The 17,360-nt window shown below is 33.2% G+C and overlaps 2 protein-coding genes across 2 annotated transcripts; both read right to left on the bottom strand.

Annotated features, from left to right (window-relative positions):
* Positions 1 to 1,017: 1,017 nt before the first annotated feature.
* On the bottom strand, positions 1,018 to 8,272 carry LOC116005222 (WAT1-related protein At3g30340-like). Its single transcript, XM_031245482.1, has 6 exons — positions 8,081 to 8,272; positions 7,857 to 7,919; positions 6,625 to 6,741; positions 5,056 to 5,440; positions 4,808 to 4,959; positions 1,018 to 1,295 (listed from the first exon to the last, which is right to left on the bottom strand). The coding sequence occupies exons 1-6, from the start codon at positions 8,266 to 8,268 to the stop codon at positions 1,145 to 1,147; spliced, it is 1,056 nt and encodes a 351-aa protein (XP_031101342.1). The 5' UTR covers positions 8,269 to 8,272; the 3' UTR covers positions 1,018 to 1,144.
* Positions 8,273 to 12,005: 3,733 nt separating this feature from the next.
* Positions 12,006 to 16,620, bottom strand: LOC116004726 (WAT1-related protein At3g30340-like). Its single transcript, XM_031244888.1, has 5 exons — positions 16,436 to 16,620; positions 15,352 to 15,468; positions 13,880 to 14,270; positions 12,626 to 12,777; positions 12,006 to 12,153 (listed from the first exon to the last, which is right to left on the bottom strand). Exons 1-5 carry the CDS (start codon positions 16,618 to 16,620, stop codon positions 12,006 to 12,008), a joined length of 993 nt encoding a protein of 330 aa, XP_031100748.1.
* Between the last annotated feature and the right edge of the window lie 740 nt (positions 16,621 to 17,360).

Here is a 17,360-nt window from a genome sequence, read left to right as displayed (position 1 = left end):
GGAAAAATAACATAAAATGACATTTTAAGTGGCTATTTTGTGGTACAAATATATGTGCAGTCCATTTTCAATTTGGGTCGGGTCAAAGTGGATTCGAGTTCTTCATAGTTAGATGAAGAGATTGATATATTGTACACTCAAAAAAATTGGTTCTCAAAGTTGATCCATCTGAGTTGAAAAAATGAAAGGAAAAAGCTTAAAGTAGCTTTTATACAAGAGCCTTTCTAAAATTTATTGAATTGTATAGCATAGAGGTTTTTTTTTTTTGTTTTTTTTGTTTCCTTTTTTAGATTTATTTTTAAATTGTTAAAAAATGGTTATTATTATTATTTTACTAGAAATTCTATTTCCGAATTTGTATTAAATTTTGATTATTTTTATTAATATATCTTGAGTTGTTAAAGAATATGAATTTTGGTAAATATATGTATAAACTAGTTTTACATGCGCATTGCGTGAATGAGTTAATGCCCAATGTTTATATTTAAATAAATATTTAAAAGTACACCAATGCAAGATTAGGAGAAGTTCATACATAGGTAATTGAATGTCGAATTTGTTTATTTAAATATGTAACTCAAAGTATATGAATGCAAGATAATATAGGAAATTCATTATAATTGTCACTAAAATAAATGTTTGTAACTTTGTATCCGGGTGCGGTGCAATCATATAGTAAGTACGATGCAATCCTTCAGAAGTTCATAGGTTCGCAGGTTAAGATAAATTCACACCTGATTATGGACCTATAGACATATATACTATATGATCAATAATACTATTTATTTATTAGGGAGTATTATTTCATTTCATTTCTTCCCAATGGTTACCGCATTTTTTTTTAAGAATAAAGAGGCTAATTCATTAAATCATAAGCTGAAACGTTTACAATAAAGATTGATGGAATCTTAAAACATTCCTTACCGTCAGACATAGAAACAAATTCCCTAGCTAGCAATGCTACAGAAAACTTGATTTGCAAATTGTTTCGCAAATTTAAAGCTGAAGTCGACAAGGAAACTTAACGCTTCTTTAATGTTATTAATGATTTAGTCAAACGTAACAAAGAATAACTCTAGTTGATAAGTACTGCCCACCACCTGGGTATCTATCTTCATTTTTCTGTGGTTTACAGACCACTTAATTAGGTACGAGGTGGAGTATTAGTAACTACAGGTAATACAGTTTGTTCATCCTTGTCTGCCGTTGGTCCAGTCTTGCAAACTTCAGCTTCTTTGCTTTTACCCCAAAGAAGAGCATATAGCCCAACAACAACCAAAATGGATCCTAAAATGCTGTCCAATTCAATATATTTATGAGAAGAGTTAAATCATTCTATATTATATGTTAAGCATATATAATAGTAAAAAAACTTGGATCTTATAAACGTTAGAAAAATTGGTATGTAAGTAGCCATTTTGAGTGGAATGCACTATGGATTTAAGTAGCCATTTTGAGTGGAATACACTATGGATTTAAGTCAGGTCAAAGTAGATTTGGATTATCTGTGTGAGGAGATAAATTTTATATATTTATACATTTAAAATGAATAATGGGTTAATGTGAAATTAATCTCAAAGTGTACACATGAAGGAGTCTTTGCCTTACATTAGGAAATATGTGATTTTAGATTAATATAAATATATTTTCACCTTTTGGAGGTTGTGAAATATGTTGTTAGAAAACTCTATCTTGCGTACACATGTTCGTGTGCAAGTCATGGTCTAAAATGATGAGCTCCCTTTATGGGAAAGTTCCTTGGTTTTGTTGTTGTTGTTGTTAGACCATAAGGTGTTCTGACTTCTGAGTAGACCCTAACTACATGATCTGCCTTTAAGCCGTTACCGTACTCAAACTAATCCTCGTTTGCATCGGGTAGATCCAATTAAGAGGCAAAGTGCTGGTCATATTGGTTTTTCTATACGAGAAAGAGTTTTGAACTTCCGACATCTCTTAAGAGATAAGAGTGCATGACCCCTCATGCCAACCAAGCTGGTTTCCATGATTTTTAATTAATCCATAACAATTTGCACAATTTTAAATTTGTACATATGATGAAATGTGATAATAGATATTTTATTACTTTTATTGACAAAAATGCATGACATTACTATGTGTATTTGATTAAAAGCAAAGATGGAATTGTGAAAAATTTTATTCTTATAAAACCAAGTAGCAAGCTGGTGAGTATGAAACACCTATTGGTGATTTCTGTGTGTAACATGGTATTGGTGCAACAAAGTTATGAATGATGTTAGTCCAATGATGGACTGAGTTTGTCAAAATGAATGTTTGACAAAGTTATGAATGATGTTAGTGGTGTGCCAAATTTAAACATGAACCAACCATAGCCCATAGGTGCAACAAAAGAGCTAGGATTAACAAAATCTTTTGGTAAATTTTTTTAAAAACCTTTTTTTCTAGAATATGAGTCAAATATTTTAACTTATTTATTAGAAAATGAACTTTTTTTTTTTTTGACATTTTTGTTAGAAAATGAGCCCTATGGATGTAAAGAAATTGTGATTTCTACTGAAAGATCAAAGTAGAAAGAGACAATTAAAAGTGAAGAAGATCCTATTTTACATAATCATACTTGGAAATTAATTGATCTTCCGCTAAGTTGTACAACTCTAAGATCCAAATGAGTTTTTAAAAGGAAGATAAACGAGATGATTCTATTAAAAAGTATAAGGCTTGACTTGCAATTAAAGGTTACAAGCAATATGAAGGCCTTAACTACTTTGATACTTAGTTTCCCATGACAAGAATAAATTCTATTAGGATGATACTTGCCATTGGAGTGTTGTGAAATTCAGAAGTACATCAAGTGGATTTGAAAACAAATTTCTTGAATGGTGATTTGGATGAAGAATTTTTTATGGAATAACTTGAGTATTTTATCGTTTTCGGCCAATAAAAGAAAGTTTAGAAATTGGTTAAATTATTACATGGTTTGAAACAAACGTCTACACAGTGGCGTAATAAGTTTGACCAAGCAATGATAACCATTGATTTTAAAATCATCAAAAGGGATAAATGTATATACATTAAGGGAATGGTGGATGGTTATGTCATTCTATGCTTATACATGAATGAAATACTTATTGTTAGGAGTAATGATCAAATGATCAAGTCTACCAATAATATGTTAAATTATAAACTTGACATGAATGACATGAGTTTGGCCAAGTTAATCCTAGCAGGGAGTAAAACCATAAGAAGACTAAATGATTTTTATTTATTTTGTACTGAGTCAATATCTTTATATTGATAAAATAATTGAAAAATTTAATAAGGATGATAATTAATTGACTAGGACATCATTAGATACTAACATAAATCTATTTGAAAATTGAGGAGAGTAAATTTCCCAAATAGAATAATCTAATGAGTTATTTGAAAATTTATTTTTTCTAATGAGTTGTACTAGACTAGACAGTGCATATTCAATTATTAGACTTAGTAGATATATTAGTAATCCTGAATTTGACAATTGGAAGACAGTAGTGAGAGTCACGAGATATTTAAATAAACTTGTGACCTTAGGCTGCACTATATAAGATGGAGTACTAGAAGAGTACAATAATGTCAACTCGATATTGGATATTAAGGACTCTGAGTCGATAAATGACTATGTGTTTACATTAGCCATTGTAGTTGCGTCATGAAAATCTTCAAAACAAACCGTGATAGCTAGATCAATGATGGAATTGCCTTGGGCAACTGGATTAAAGAACTTGTTGAAGGGCTAGACCATTTTTCTAGAGAGTATTCCAAGATGCCAAAAAGATGTGCTTTCAATTTGTATACATTGAAATAATCAATCGATCCTTGGAAGGGTATATAGTTACATGTATGATTATAAGTCTAGACATATACATCATAGAAAAATACTACTCATATTAAACTTTCTTCAATGAGTATTATCTCTATTGGCTACGTGAGGTCATAATATAATATTGTGATTCTGCTAACCAAAGGGCAAGATAGAGAATGGTGAAGAAGTTGTCACGAAGAATGAGGCTAAACACCTTAGGAGAAAATGTTCTATAATGGATATTCAACCTAGTTGACACTTAGGTTCAAAAGGAACAATTAATTTATAGCACTGAAATATGGTGATTGGGGGGGGGGGGTTGGGTTTAACTCCTAATAACCACTCCTCATTGAAACATTGATACCCACATAAACAAGGTTAACATACATGCTTTGATGACTCTTTAGTGTTAGTTTCATGAGCGGAGTATGTGGAATACTCTTGGAAAAGAATTACTTATGCGAGAAAAAAGTAATACCTCTTTAAAGGATAATTGATTTATGCCCAATTCTGAGTGGTCAGTTGGCCATTTTGAGACATTATTTTGAGTGTGAACCAACAGTTGATTTAGGTCGGCCCCCTAGCGTATCATCATAATGAGTGGTCTAGGCGACCGACTAGCAGGCCTCCTAGGCATCGTCTAGGTCGTCTAGTCAATCGATTAACTATTGTTCTGTTTTTTTTTTTTTTTTTTTTGAAATGAGTTATTTCACTCAAAACGATATCATTTAGAGCAAAATAACTGTAAAATTTTCAAGCTCTAGATGTTTTTTTTTAGGTTAATATTTAATATTTTAGTCTTAACTATTAAAGTATTAAATAGTTTATAATTATTAGTTTTAAAAAATTGTAAAATTTTAAACACATTCTTAAAAAATAAAAAATAATATAAAAAATACACAGTCTCCTAGGCGTTAGGCGCTCACCGAGAGGAGTGCCTAGTAATTTTTTCAACCATGCTTAAATAAAGGAGGATAGTTATCTTACCTTCCAAGGTAAATTTGTTCATGGATTATAGAGACATCGAACACAATAGCAAAAATCTGTATGAAGGGACTAAATGTTGAGGTGAAAACAGGTCCTCTTTGCTTCACACACCAAGCCATCACAGCATAACATATGCTAGATCCCACAATCCCCTGTAATTATATAATAATGCCAGTTAATATACTCATCAACTAATATATATAGAATTGGTAAATTTGCTATAGTCAAGGGACCATTTCGATACTCACAGAGTATATGATAGTCCAGATTTCCAAACTCCCTTTCAGTCTCCAAATGGATGTGTTTCTATCAATGATAAAGCACAAGACAGCTGACTGAATTGCACCAAAGAAGGACATGATAGATGTACTAGAATACTTGTATGGATAGTCCGACATGACTCGACCCTGTATGATAAACCAAGAAGACCATGTCAAGCATCCTGCAAAGAGCAATACTGAACCAATAACCCAACTCTTAGTGTCATGGTGTGCTTCAATTGATGATGATGGGGCATGATTTGTCAATGGCTTCCCTTTGTAGAGTGTTAGTACTATGGTTCCCATGAGACATATTAGTGTTCCTAAGACCTTAGCTTTCCCACTCTTGCACTTCATGTTTAGCTTCTCTTGCCTGCAAGAATATATTTCCCATTTTGTCAAATTAGCTAGGGATCAATGAATAAAGGCCAGAAAAATTGTAATTTATGCCCACACACAAATATGCCAATTATCAATGTCACACCTGAATTATTAGTGCGGTAAATATTGTCTTTCAATTTTCAAAATGTGACATATATTGCCCTCCTCTGAATTATTAGTGGTGTAAGTGCGGTTACCCGTCGTTTTTCCTGTTCGAAGATAACTTTTTTTTTTTCCTTCATTTTCTATCATCGTTTGTTCTTCTTCCGCCGATAACAATGTTTCTCATTCTTCCTATTGCGAGGCGTTTGGTTAGAGGGAATGAATTAAGTGGGAAAAGAATTGCAATTCCATGGAAAAAGAATAATGTGGGAATAAAGTGGAGTTTAAATTCTAGTGTTTGGTTTGTAGGAATAAAATTACTTGGAATGTCAATTTTTGGTATACATGGGAATTGGGAGGGAATAAATAGTTTAAAGTTCAAAATGCCATTGTTGTTGTTGTTGTTATTATTAATTGACAAATTAATTCACAAATTGTTAGAGTTGTTGCATATAAAGAATGTAAATTTTGAAGAATTCTACTTATAAAGTATTCAAAGGAATATGCACGAAAGTTGCTGTATATAAATAACACATAAAGAATGCAAATTTTGAATAGTTGTTGCATATAAAGATTTAAATTAAATGAACATACACAAAGGAAAGTCGAAGAATAGTACACGCTATAATTTAAAAGGGAAGGTCATGTATCAATTTTGGGTTAAAAAAAGAGGGGTAATTTTGTCTCAAGACCATTTTTTTTCTTCCTAAAATCAATGGAATTAAAATCTCAAGGGGCATGAGATTCTAATTCCGTGGAAATGAGTGGAATTGCAGTTCCCTCCAACTAAACCGAGGAATTTTGTTGCATTCGGAATTAGGTGGGAATTAAGTGGGAATGAAATTGTAATTCTGTCCAACCAAACGCCCTGTTAGGGGAGGGGAAATATATGTTACGTTTTGAAAATTGAGGGGGTCCATGCAATAATGATTGACATTTACACCACTAATAATTCAAAAGTGACATTGATAACTAGCATATTCTTGAAGGACATAAATGACAATTTTTTCATGAATAAAAGTAAAAATATCACTACGATCAGAGTTGTTAAAACGATTGTAGAGTAGCACTTACCTAAATAGGAGTGCCATCAAGAATGTGTCTATGGGCACAGTATTGACGAAACCACAAGCAAATGAAGTTGATGTATACTTAAGCCCAAATAGGGAGAGATAGAGCGTAATTGTCCCGCTGAAAAATCAACCCTTTTGTTACAAACATTAAAATACCCCAAACAAATTGGATCAATATATTTTATTTAGTTACTTTCAATAAAATTCAAACATATCTATCTAGGCACATATTAATTATTGGGATTTTTATGCCATCAATAGGCACCGGTGCAGATAGTACCAAATAAAATTTAGTATACTAGTGTATATTATTATTAGTTAATTTACGAGAAAGACTGTAACAACTATTTGAAAGTGTGCTTAGGTTGAAGTAATCAAGAAAGTAAACCAGTTTAGGTTACTCATAGGCGACCAATTCAAACTAAGGATACTATTAAACAAGTCATATAGAAAGTGAAACTTGGAACCTCGTGGTTACCAAGTGAATTGTTCAACCAACTTGGTTGGGGTTCCTCATATATTGGATATTATTGACACATGATTACATCTGATAGTATCAGAACCTTAAAGAATCCCTTAATCATTATGTTTAGCTGTAATAAATATGATATCTAAGAGCATCGATCCCCAATAGCTTAGTTTTTACACAAATTTAAGATGCCAAGTAGGAGAGAAGAAGGGAGGAAAAAAAATAGTTTTCAGAAAAAAGAAAAGAAAAAGCTATGTTGGGGCGAGTGGAGTGCACACGCCAACTTGGGTGCTTCTGGTGTGCTTCACACGCACCAGAGGAACCAATTGCTTTTTTTTTTTTTTTTGAGTGGGGTCCACTTTTCTTTCAAAAACCAAGTTCTCTTGCAACAACCCACTTTTTCTCTCTCCTCCACATAAGCATTACAACCAGCAAACACCATCGAATTGCTTCACGGGCACCAGAGGAACTAATTGATTTTTTGAGTGGGGCCCACTTTCTCCTGCAACAACTTTTTTTTTTTTTCCTCCTCTCACTCTCTCCTCCCCATAAGCATTGCAGCCAGCAAACACCATCCAATTGCTTCACGGGCACCAGAGGAACCAATTGTTTTTTTTGAGTGGAGCCCACTTTTTTTTCCAAAAACTAGGTTCTCTTGTGACAACCCATTTCCTTCTCTCCTCCATATAAACATTACAACCTGTAAAAATTATCCAAAATTTCCCTATTGGAGATGCTCTATGTATGGGTAGAAGGTAACTCACCCCATCAGTCCACTGAAAAATAGAGCACAGATTGTGAATGTGGTCAACTTTTTGTAGCTTTCCCTACAACAGAAATCATAACATTTTTGTCATCAGATCAGTAACAGACAGAACCAATCAATTCTAAGACTATGCACAATAATCTGAAGAATAGTTTGGAATATTGAATTGAAGATGGCTCAATTCAATATAATGGACTAAAAGAGGCCAACATATATGCATACCTTTCCATGAAACAGGCAATAGGGGCCAAGAAGATTGCAGAGATTGCTTGCCTATAGGTGGCTAAAACAAACTGGTTCATTCCTTTGCTAAGAACAATCTTGAACAAAAGGTTTACAACAGCCAAAGCAAAGTTCACACCAATCATGGCTACAACTGGCTTCCAACTATTAAGGCAATTCATCTTCATAGCTCTAATTATCCTCTTGAATTAATGGCTTGTATGTATATATAAAGCTATATATACATATGCCTTCTTATTTATAGTTTCTCACACTTGGGAGGGCACCTTTGACATGTGTAAGTGCTTGTCTACGATATGATATCTCAATTAAGCTTTAGACAGTGTTAATTAATAATTAGGTCCCATTTCCCGTCACACATTGACCTCTCAAAGAGCTAACGCGTTCTAAAAAATAGTTCAATAGGTGGGAGAAATATTCAAGTTTAGCTATTGATAAGATCAAACGCTTACCGTTATATACCAGAACCTATAGCTAGTAGCGAATATGCAACTTTATTTTCGTATACCATCACATTTTCAAGAGGCAAGTGCTCGACTTGGCCATTCTCAAGCCTTCGCCTAACAATCTCCATAGTCATATGGTGTTGGACTTGGCCTTTCACCTGCTTGCACCCAACAAGTATCAAGCATGATAATTAAGATGGGCTGCATATATATATATATATATAATAACAATTGTTGCTAGTGATTTGTTGCTTTCATTTTGAATCACTTAAAAGAGTTTTTTTAATTCTAATAATATCCTAAACGTCACTTAAAAGAGTTTTTTTAATTCTAATAATATCCTAAACGGAATTAGAATATTTTCTGTTCCTTCTAATAATATCCTAAACGGAATTAGAATATTTTCTGTTCCTCTCACATATATATATATATAATAACAATTGTTGCTAGTGATTTGTTGCTTTCATTTTGAATCACTTAAAAGAGTTTTTTTAATTCTAATAATATCCTAAACGGAATTAGAATATTTTCTGTTCCTTTCAAATTGAATCAATCCTTTTTTTTTTCTTTTGCTTTTAGAATGTCTAATTGAAATAACTTTTTAAATAGTATCTCCCAAGGTCACCTATTGAATCAATCATCTTGCTAACATTTTCTTGATCCAGCCTGTTACACTAGATCTTTCTAGTGCGATTCACATTTTTTATATGATTTGCAGGCTATTACATAGGAATTATGTTTACCTGTGCACAGTCTTGAGTAGTGGCTGTGAATTTTCCTCAGCATCCAAAAAAGATGATTAAATTAATAATTATGAAAATAGTATATATATGAGATTGTTAAATTTTCATGAAAATCATTTTAGGGCCTCATAAGATTGATCCCATGATATCTTTATACTTTATTATTGCTTTTCCATCTTTCCCCTGAATAGATACCATCTGACCCCAATAAAAAAAAGAAAATAAAAAGAATTTCCACAGACAAGACTTTCTGCATCCACAAATAAGAAAGCAAAGTATATTTAGAAAGCAGATGTCAATATGGCTAATCACAACTTTTATGGCACAAGGCATCAAATACTGCATTATTCAAATAAAGCTTTGCTTCTTTGCTTCTTCAATTCTACTTTGTGCACATAAAATATTACAAATTTGGAAGTGGGAGAAGTACAATATGTCTAGTATATCTTTAATAGTATATATGTTTAATTTGTGAAATAAAAATTGAAAAGATGGAAATGTTATTTCATAAGGAATAAAAATGGGTAGATGGGGGAAACCCTATCCAAATTGATCAGATTATTGGTTTGACAATCACAAGGTTCTAAGATCGACTCTCAATGAGAGCGGCCTATTGATGACTTTCTTGGTTTGAGCTGGTTAACTGAACATCCTAAGCTAATTTATCTCCTTATGGTCTTGTGATATTTTGCCAACTAGAAGAAGGCAGGACTTTCTTAGTTTGAGCTGGTTAACTATGAGCATTCGATCCTAAGCTAGCTTACCTTCTTGTGATCTTTTGCCAACTAACACTAGTACAAAAATCAACAAAGACTCACTTTTAGCAATCTGGCCTTCTAAAAAAAGGGTGGTGTATTCATAAAAAAAAACTCGTGATGACATAATTGTAAATATTTGAATAAGAATCCGAGACCGTTTGCTAACTAAAACGTTTAGTGATTTGAAAAAAAAACTGTTAGTTTCCGCGACTGTTTCTTTAACAAACAGTCGCGGAAACTACTATTATTTAAAAAACAAATTAAATATAAGGTTCCACAACCGTTTCTCTTAGAACTATCCTGGGAACTTAATATTAAAATAAAAATAAAATTTTCACAACCGTTCCTACTGAAACAGTCGCGGAAAATTAAATAAAAACCCTCGTCTCTCCTTCTCCGCGTACTCCTCTTTGATCCAATGCTCCATCGCCACTGCTCCTCCATGCTAGCGACGGTGTCATCACCACTACAGCGTCCACCACCACCACCACCACCATTGTAGCGAAGCTCCATCACCTTCACCATTATTGTAGCGTAGCCAAGCTCCACCGATTGTCTACGCCCCTGCCACGTTCCACTGCCACCGTTGACCGAACGCCACCACCGATCTCCAACCACCGCCACCAGCTTGCCTACGATCGTGTAGTTTTTTGTTTTTTTTTTTTAATTTATTTTTAAATTGTTAAAAATATGGTTATTATTATTATTATTTTGACAAATATTATATTTGATTAATTTCTAGAAATTTTATTTCTGAATGTGTATTTATTTTTGATTATTTTTATTAGTATATATTGAATTGTTAACGAATATGAATTTTGGTGAATATATGCATAAATTTGTGGATTTTTTGTGCTTATATAGTTATATATCAACATGTGTTTCTTATGTTTTTCAATTTTTTTAATTTGTATTTTTTAATTTGATTTGTTTTAGGATAATTTATTGTGATATACGGCTTAATGAGTTAGGCATACCTTGATTATAGGTTAGTTATAGCCTATAATCAAGGTATGCCTAACTCATTAAGCCCTATATCACAGTAATTCATCCTAAAAAGTGAGACTCCTTTTTTAAAAAAGAATACACCAAGTTTCTTTTAGGAGGGTTGTAAAATGTGAGTCTCCTTTGTTCATTTTTGTACTAGTAATTTATAAAATTGACCATATTAAAAATTAAAATCTATAATGTCTATGTAATTTCTCCTGAAAGTTTGGAAATATATACAATCTCGGAAGGATGTCTGAGAAGGATGAAAGGTTAAATTCATCTTTTTATTTTATTGCCATATTTTCTTGTAAACACTTGAATTTTATTATAGATAAAATTTTATATATAGTTACACATTTTAAAAGAAAATTCTTGACAAAGTGCCTGAGAATTTTGTTAGCATCTTCTCGTATGATTTATGAATGTGATTTTTCTTTTGTTGCTTTGGTGAGGATATTAAAGGCATATAGGAAAATAATTACATGAAAAAGTCAATTGATCTATTTTTCATTCCCTCACTTTAATTTGCTTTTTATCGTATTGCATTATCAAAATTTTCAACAATTTTATCAAGAACAAAATAGACCTACCACGTATACTATTTCTTTCTTTATTTATTATTATATTTTGGATCACACTCGTGTGAGACCGTTTCACATATCCTTATTCTATCGGGCCAATATAGAAATGTAATACTTATACTAAAAAATGTAATATTAATTAGGAATAAAATGTTTGTTACTGAAAAATTGTAATACTTTTACAATTTGATATAAAAGTATTACATTTTTCAATTCATCAAAAGTTTTACACTTTCCCATATAGGTAATAAACATTTTATTCCTGATTAGTATTACATTTTTCTAATATAAGTGTAATATTTTCATGTTAACACGACTAATCTCACATACAAGAATGTGTGAGACAGTCTCACACAAGTTTTTGCCTTATATTCTCCGTTGACCACTTAGGTAGGAGGTGTAGTATTAGTAACAGGTAATACAGTTTGCAGATCCTTGTCTGGTGTTGGTGCAGTCTTGAAAACTACTGCGTCTTTGCTTTTACCCCAAAGAAGAGTATATAGGCCAACAACAACCAAAATGGATCCTAAAATGCTGTTCCAGATATTTATTATTAAAAAATGGTTAATAAAATTTCAACAATTAATTAAAAATAGTGTAACTTTAATTAAGAGTGTAATTTAACCAATAATTAAACTACGTTATGTTAAGTATATATAATCAGTATTGCTAAAATCCCGCTAGGCCCTGATTAAATGATGCCTAGGCGCTAGGCACTGGCAGGTCGTCTAGCGTGTCACCATTTTTTTAAAAAATAATGGGTTATTTCACTCTAAACGACATCATTTTGAGCGAAATAAACCTAAATTGTTCAGACATATTGTAAAAATTAAAAATAAAAAAATACATGGGCGCATAGACACTAATTAATATAATTACCGCCTAGGCGCTCTCGGGTGCCTAGCGATTTTTTCAACATGTATATAATATAATCGAAAAACTTTTATCTTATAAAACTGTTCTAGCCAAATGAAAGAAACCCCAAAATGTTAGTTATATATCTTACCTTCCAAGGTAAATTTGTTCATGGAGTATGGAGACACCCAGCACAATGGCAAAAATCTGAATTAAGGGAGTAAATGTTGAAGTGAAAACAGGTCCTTTTTGCTTCACACACCAAGACATTGCAACATAACATATGCCAGATCCCACAATTCCCTATCATAATATAATGCCAGTCAAAATAAATAATCATCAGCTAATACAATTGCCAAAAACCTTAAGGTCAAGTGATGTAAGTTTGTGTCTCTAATTAAGATACCACATGTTTGAACACCATTTACCATTTCTACATACACAACTTATAATTATACATGATTATACATCAAGAGTTCCCCATTATGCCAAAAGCTATAGTTAGTAGTACAGACACAACTTTATTTCCTTTATAGCTAGTAAGAGCATCCTTATCAATGGGGTTATTTCGCCGTTTTTTAGGAGTTTTTGTAAGTGTGATTAGGAAAGAGAAAATGGGATGGGAGGAAAAAATAAATAGGATAAATATAATTAAAAAAAAAGGGCAGTTGTCAGACGCACCTGATGCGGCTGCTGTGCGCGATATGCGCACAGCAAGAAAGAAACATTAATTTTTTTTTCTTGGGAACCTAAATAACCCCATTTTTGCAGGAGCACCCCAAGCCTCTCTCTCATCTTCTCTCCCCTCCATGTGGCATTAATCTCCTAAAAAACTGTGAAATAACCACTGATGTGGTTGTTATAACGAAAGCCCAACTTTATTTCCTTGTATACTTTCATAACAGTCAATGCCACAGTCTGATGACAGAATGTTGAGCTCAGCTCTCTGAGCTATAGCACAATATTATTGATAATGATTTCTAATAGCAAACGATACAATTGGGGTGTTTGGTAAATAGTTGTTGGCTGATAGCGGTTAGGTGGTTGGGTTAGTAGGTTTGATTAGTTGATAGTATTGGCTAATTGAGAAAGATGTTTGGTAAATTAGTTGTTAGCGGATAGCTGATTATATCCAAAATGACTTTCTCAAAAAGCTAATCGATAAAGCTACTCAAAGCAACTTTTTGAATTTTAACATTTTAAAGCAATAAGCTGTTACAAAAAGCTAATTAACTAAACACTTATATTGATTGTTTAACCAAGTCAAACAAGCCAAAATTGGCTTATAGACATTTGTATAAGGGTGTTCCTAGCTTTTAACATCACAAGATCTTTATTGAGACCTATCACATTTAAATGCATCATATCATAACCAAAACTTTGTTAAGGATAATAATATACTCACCGAGAATATGACTGTCCATATTTCCAAAGTCCCTTTCAATCTCCAAATGGATGTGTTTCTATCAATGATAAAGCAAAAGGCAGCAGACTGAAGGGCACCAAAGAAGGACTTGAGAGTTGTACAAGAATACTGATATGGAAAACCTGGCCCCACTCGAGCCTGTACGAGGAACCAAGAAGACCATGTCAAGCTTCCTGCAAAGAGAAATAATGAACCAATAATCCAACTCTTTGTGTTATGGTATGCTTCAACACCTTGTGATGAGGCATTATTGTTATTTGTCAATGGCTTCCCTTTGTGGAGTGTTAGTACTATGGCTCCAATGAGACATATTAGTGTGCCTAACACCTTAGCTTTCCCACTCTTGCACTTTATATTTATTCTCTCATGCCTGCAACATATTCCCATGCATCTTCTCTTCAATAGCAATATAATTTCAGGAAAATATAATAAAACTAAGCAAACAAATAACTAATAATCTTTAACCAGCTTGATTGGCGTGAGTGGTCATGCACTCTTGTCCCTTAAGAGAGAGTGGGAATTCGAACCCCCTCTTGTATGGAAAAACTAATTTGGCCAGAACTTTGCCCCTTAATTGGGCCGGCCAGGTGTGAATGGAATAACATTTTCATCCTCTATAGTTTACCAAAAATAAGAAGAGTTAATACCTCCAATGGTCCTTCGAGTATTAGCGATTTACCAGCTGTAGTCCCTCGACTTTTAAATGACCTACAATGGTCCTCCAAGTTTTAAAAAAATAACCACATGTGGTCCTAATTCTTAAAATAACCCGAGTTTAAAATGACCATGAGACGTCCTAAAAGGACCATATGTGGTTATTTTTTAAAACTTGGAAGACCATTGGAGGTCATTTAAAAGTCGAGGGACCATAGCTGGTAAATCGCTAATACTCTGAGGACCATTGGAGGAGTGTGTGTGTTTTTAACTTGGCAAAGTTCAATTATCCAAAATGTCATCTCTTTTACATGTGAAGGCTTTTTGGACACTTTGAATTGAATTTAACTTGTTGGCGGAAAAGTTGTTGTTGGTACCGGACAAGCAGAAAGTCTAGCGGGGAGGGAGAGGAGGGGTTAAATAGGCTTTCTAAAACTTTTCCAAAATAGCTCTAAGCGAGCTTGAATTTCGAAATTAGACTTTTAAAACAAAGCTGGGAAACAAGTTTTCTCGCAGGGAAGTCTATAGCTTGTAGTAAAAAGAGTAGCTAAGGTTTGAATAAATAGTGTGGTTGAGTGTCTCAAGTATGACATTAGTTAGTTTGTGAGGTTTGACCCGTTTTCATTACAACTTGGTAAAAAAATTTAGATTTTTCAACAATGAAATTTGCTCAACTTTTTAGTAAATGACTAAAAGTGAAAATTGCATGATCAAGGTAATGCATCAAAAGTAAATTAATGATTACGATAAGAAATTGCATCTTTGTAAAGTATAGAATGTAAGAGGGTAGCACTTGCCTGAATAGGAGTGCCAACAAGAATGTGTTTATGGGCACAATATTGATGAAAGCACAAGCAAATGAAGTTGATGTATACTTAAGCCCAATTAAGAAGAGATTTGTAGTTAGTGTGCCCCTGTCAAAACAACCCTTTTGTTACCAACATTAACATATACCTAAAGAAACAGGAACTAATAAATATTCTAAACATAAAAATTTTAAAACATTTCATAGAAATTCAATGCTTTTACCAACTTGCATTGTTGGCACATATTTGAGCGAAAAGGAAATCCTCAACCACTATTTCAGGGTATGCACAGGTTAAATATCGCTTTGTGATCCTAACCGACAAAGGACCACAAGGGGATTGTTGGGCGTCAACCGAGTTTATCCCTTGCTTGATTCGAGATGTGGCGCTGTGACTTACCATAGAGAGATGTGGTTAAATGGTTAATGTCTACCTACTTATCACTCATTGGTTTTAAGTAAGATGACAACCAGTCAACCAGATAGCCAAAGAACTCTGCGGTTAAGTGTGCTTAACTTACAACAGTCCCAGGATTAACTTAAAGCAGTCACATGATAGGTGATCCTGCTGGAAGTAAGCAAGGATTAACTTACAACAGTTGCAGGATGGGTGATCCTGCTGGAAGTGAGCATAGTGCGGCGCTAAGATCCAACAGAGATAAATTAGCCTAAGTTATCCATAGCTAATAAGCTCAACTGGCTCAACACAAGAGGTCCTGTTGGGAGTACGTTGATGAACCTGTAACCTTGTGATTACTAAATCAATAGTATGTCTCACCAACTTGGCTAGGATTGCTCCCAATTGTCAGCACATATAATACTTAGGTTTAACTGCAATATAATATGCATAATAAGTATATATGTAGGAGATAACTCACGCCACTAGTCCACTGAAACATAGAGCACAGATTGTGAAAGTTGTCAACTTTTTGTAGCTTTTCCTAGAATGGAAGTTATAACATTTTTGCCAGATCAGTAATAGACAGGAATGAATCAATAAGATCTAAGATTATATATGTACAATCTGGAAAATGGTTCAATATAATTGACTAATAGAGGCCAGAAAATATGCATACCTTTCTATGCAACAGGCAATGGGGACCAAGAAGATTGCAGAGATTGATTGCCTATATGTGGCTAAAACCATCTGATTTGCTCCTCTGTTAAGAACAATCTTGAATAGAATGTTTACAACAGCCAAAGTAAAGTTAACACCAATCATGGCTGCACCTGGCTTCCAACTATTAAGACAATAATTCATCATCTTTATTGGTGTTCTTATTAGTATATAGTGTTTTTGAATTGCTTCGTATGAAGCTATATATGTGTTCTTATTATAGGATATAGTGGTTTCTCACACTTTTGGGCATTCATGGCACAGTTGATACATGTCAAATAGATACTACACTAGGCTACAACATGTGTAATTGCATGCCGGCAATTTATATCGTGGACCAGAGTCCATAGTCTGGTCCAATATACAGAATTTGACTTTATAAAGTACAGAATTCATATTCACAAAGAACATAATTCATGTTCATAATAAACATACACATAAATACAGTATAATGAGCATGTATGTGTATTGTGAACATGAATTCTGTGCATTCTGAGCATAAATTCTGTGTATTGAACCAAGGTCCACAATATAACGATTGGTGCATGTCTGCAATATCTCAATTGAGCATTACTTCACATCAGATCTATTCCCTATCCCGCACTGATTTCTCAAAGAAGATATTGATATTGATATTAATAGGTACTCAATTGAGAAAACCATCAAAGTTGATCGAGGACTCAATTAAACACAAAAAAGCCGTCTAGGACTAAATCGAAAAAATCCCCTATAGTTAAGGACTAAATTGGGTATTAACTCATTAAAAAAGAAAAAAAGAAATTTTTTTATTATCATACACTACTAGTGAACTAGCTAACCCTACTATGAATTAATAAGGAATTACGTAGTCAATAGAATAGTGGCACATCAAGTAGTGATCAACA

Source organism: Ipomoea triloba, chromosome 14 (assembly GCF_003576645.1).
Source record: "Ipomoea triloba cultivar NCNSP0323 chromosome 14, ASM357664v1".
Lineage (NCBI taxonomy): Eukaryota > Viridiplantae > Streptophyta > Magnoliopsida > Solanales > Convolvulaceae > Ipomoea > Ipomoea triloba.
This window is presented reverse-complemented; position numbering and strand designations above follow the sequence as displayed.

Excerpts from the sequence above, each read along its gene's own strand:
- LOC116005222 (XM_031245482.1), bottom strand. The coding sequence starts at position 8,268 with ATGAAGATGAATTGCCTTAATAGTTGGAAGCCAGTTGTAGCCATGATT. Across the intron at positions 6,742-7,856 it reads TTTTTCAGTGGACTGATGGG|CGGGACAATTACGCTCTATC; the intron begins GTGAGTTACCTT and ends TTGATTTTTCAG. Across the intron at positions 4,960-5,055 it reads TCTGGACTATCATATACTCT|GGGATTGTGGGATCTAGCAT; the intron begins GTGAGTATCGAA and ends ATATAATTACAG.
- LOC116004726 (XM_031244888.1), bottom strand. The coding sequence starts at position 16,620 with ATGAATTATTGTCTTAATAGTTGGAAGCCAGGTGCAGCCATGATTGGT. Across the intron at positions 12,778-13,879 it reads TATGGACAGTCATATTCTCG|GGAATTGTGGGATCTGGCAT; the intron begins GTGAGTATATTA and ends ATATTATGATAG. Across the intron at positions 12,154-12,625 it reads GAACAAATTTACCTTGGAAG|CATTTTAGGATCCATTTTGG; the intron begins GTAAGATATATA and ends TATCTGGAACAG.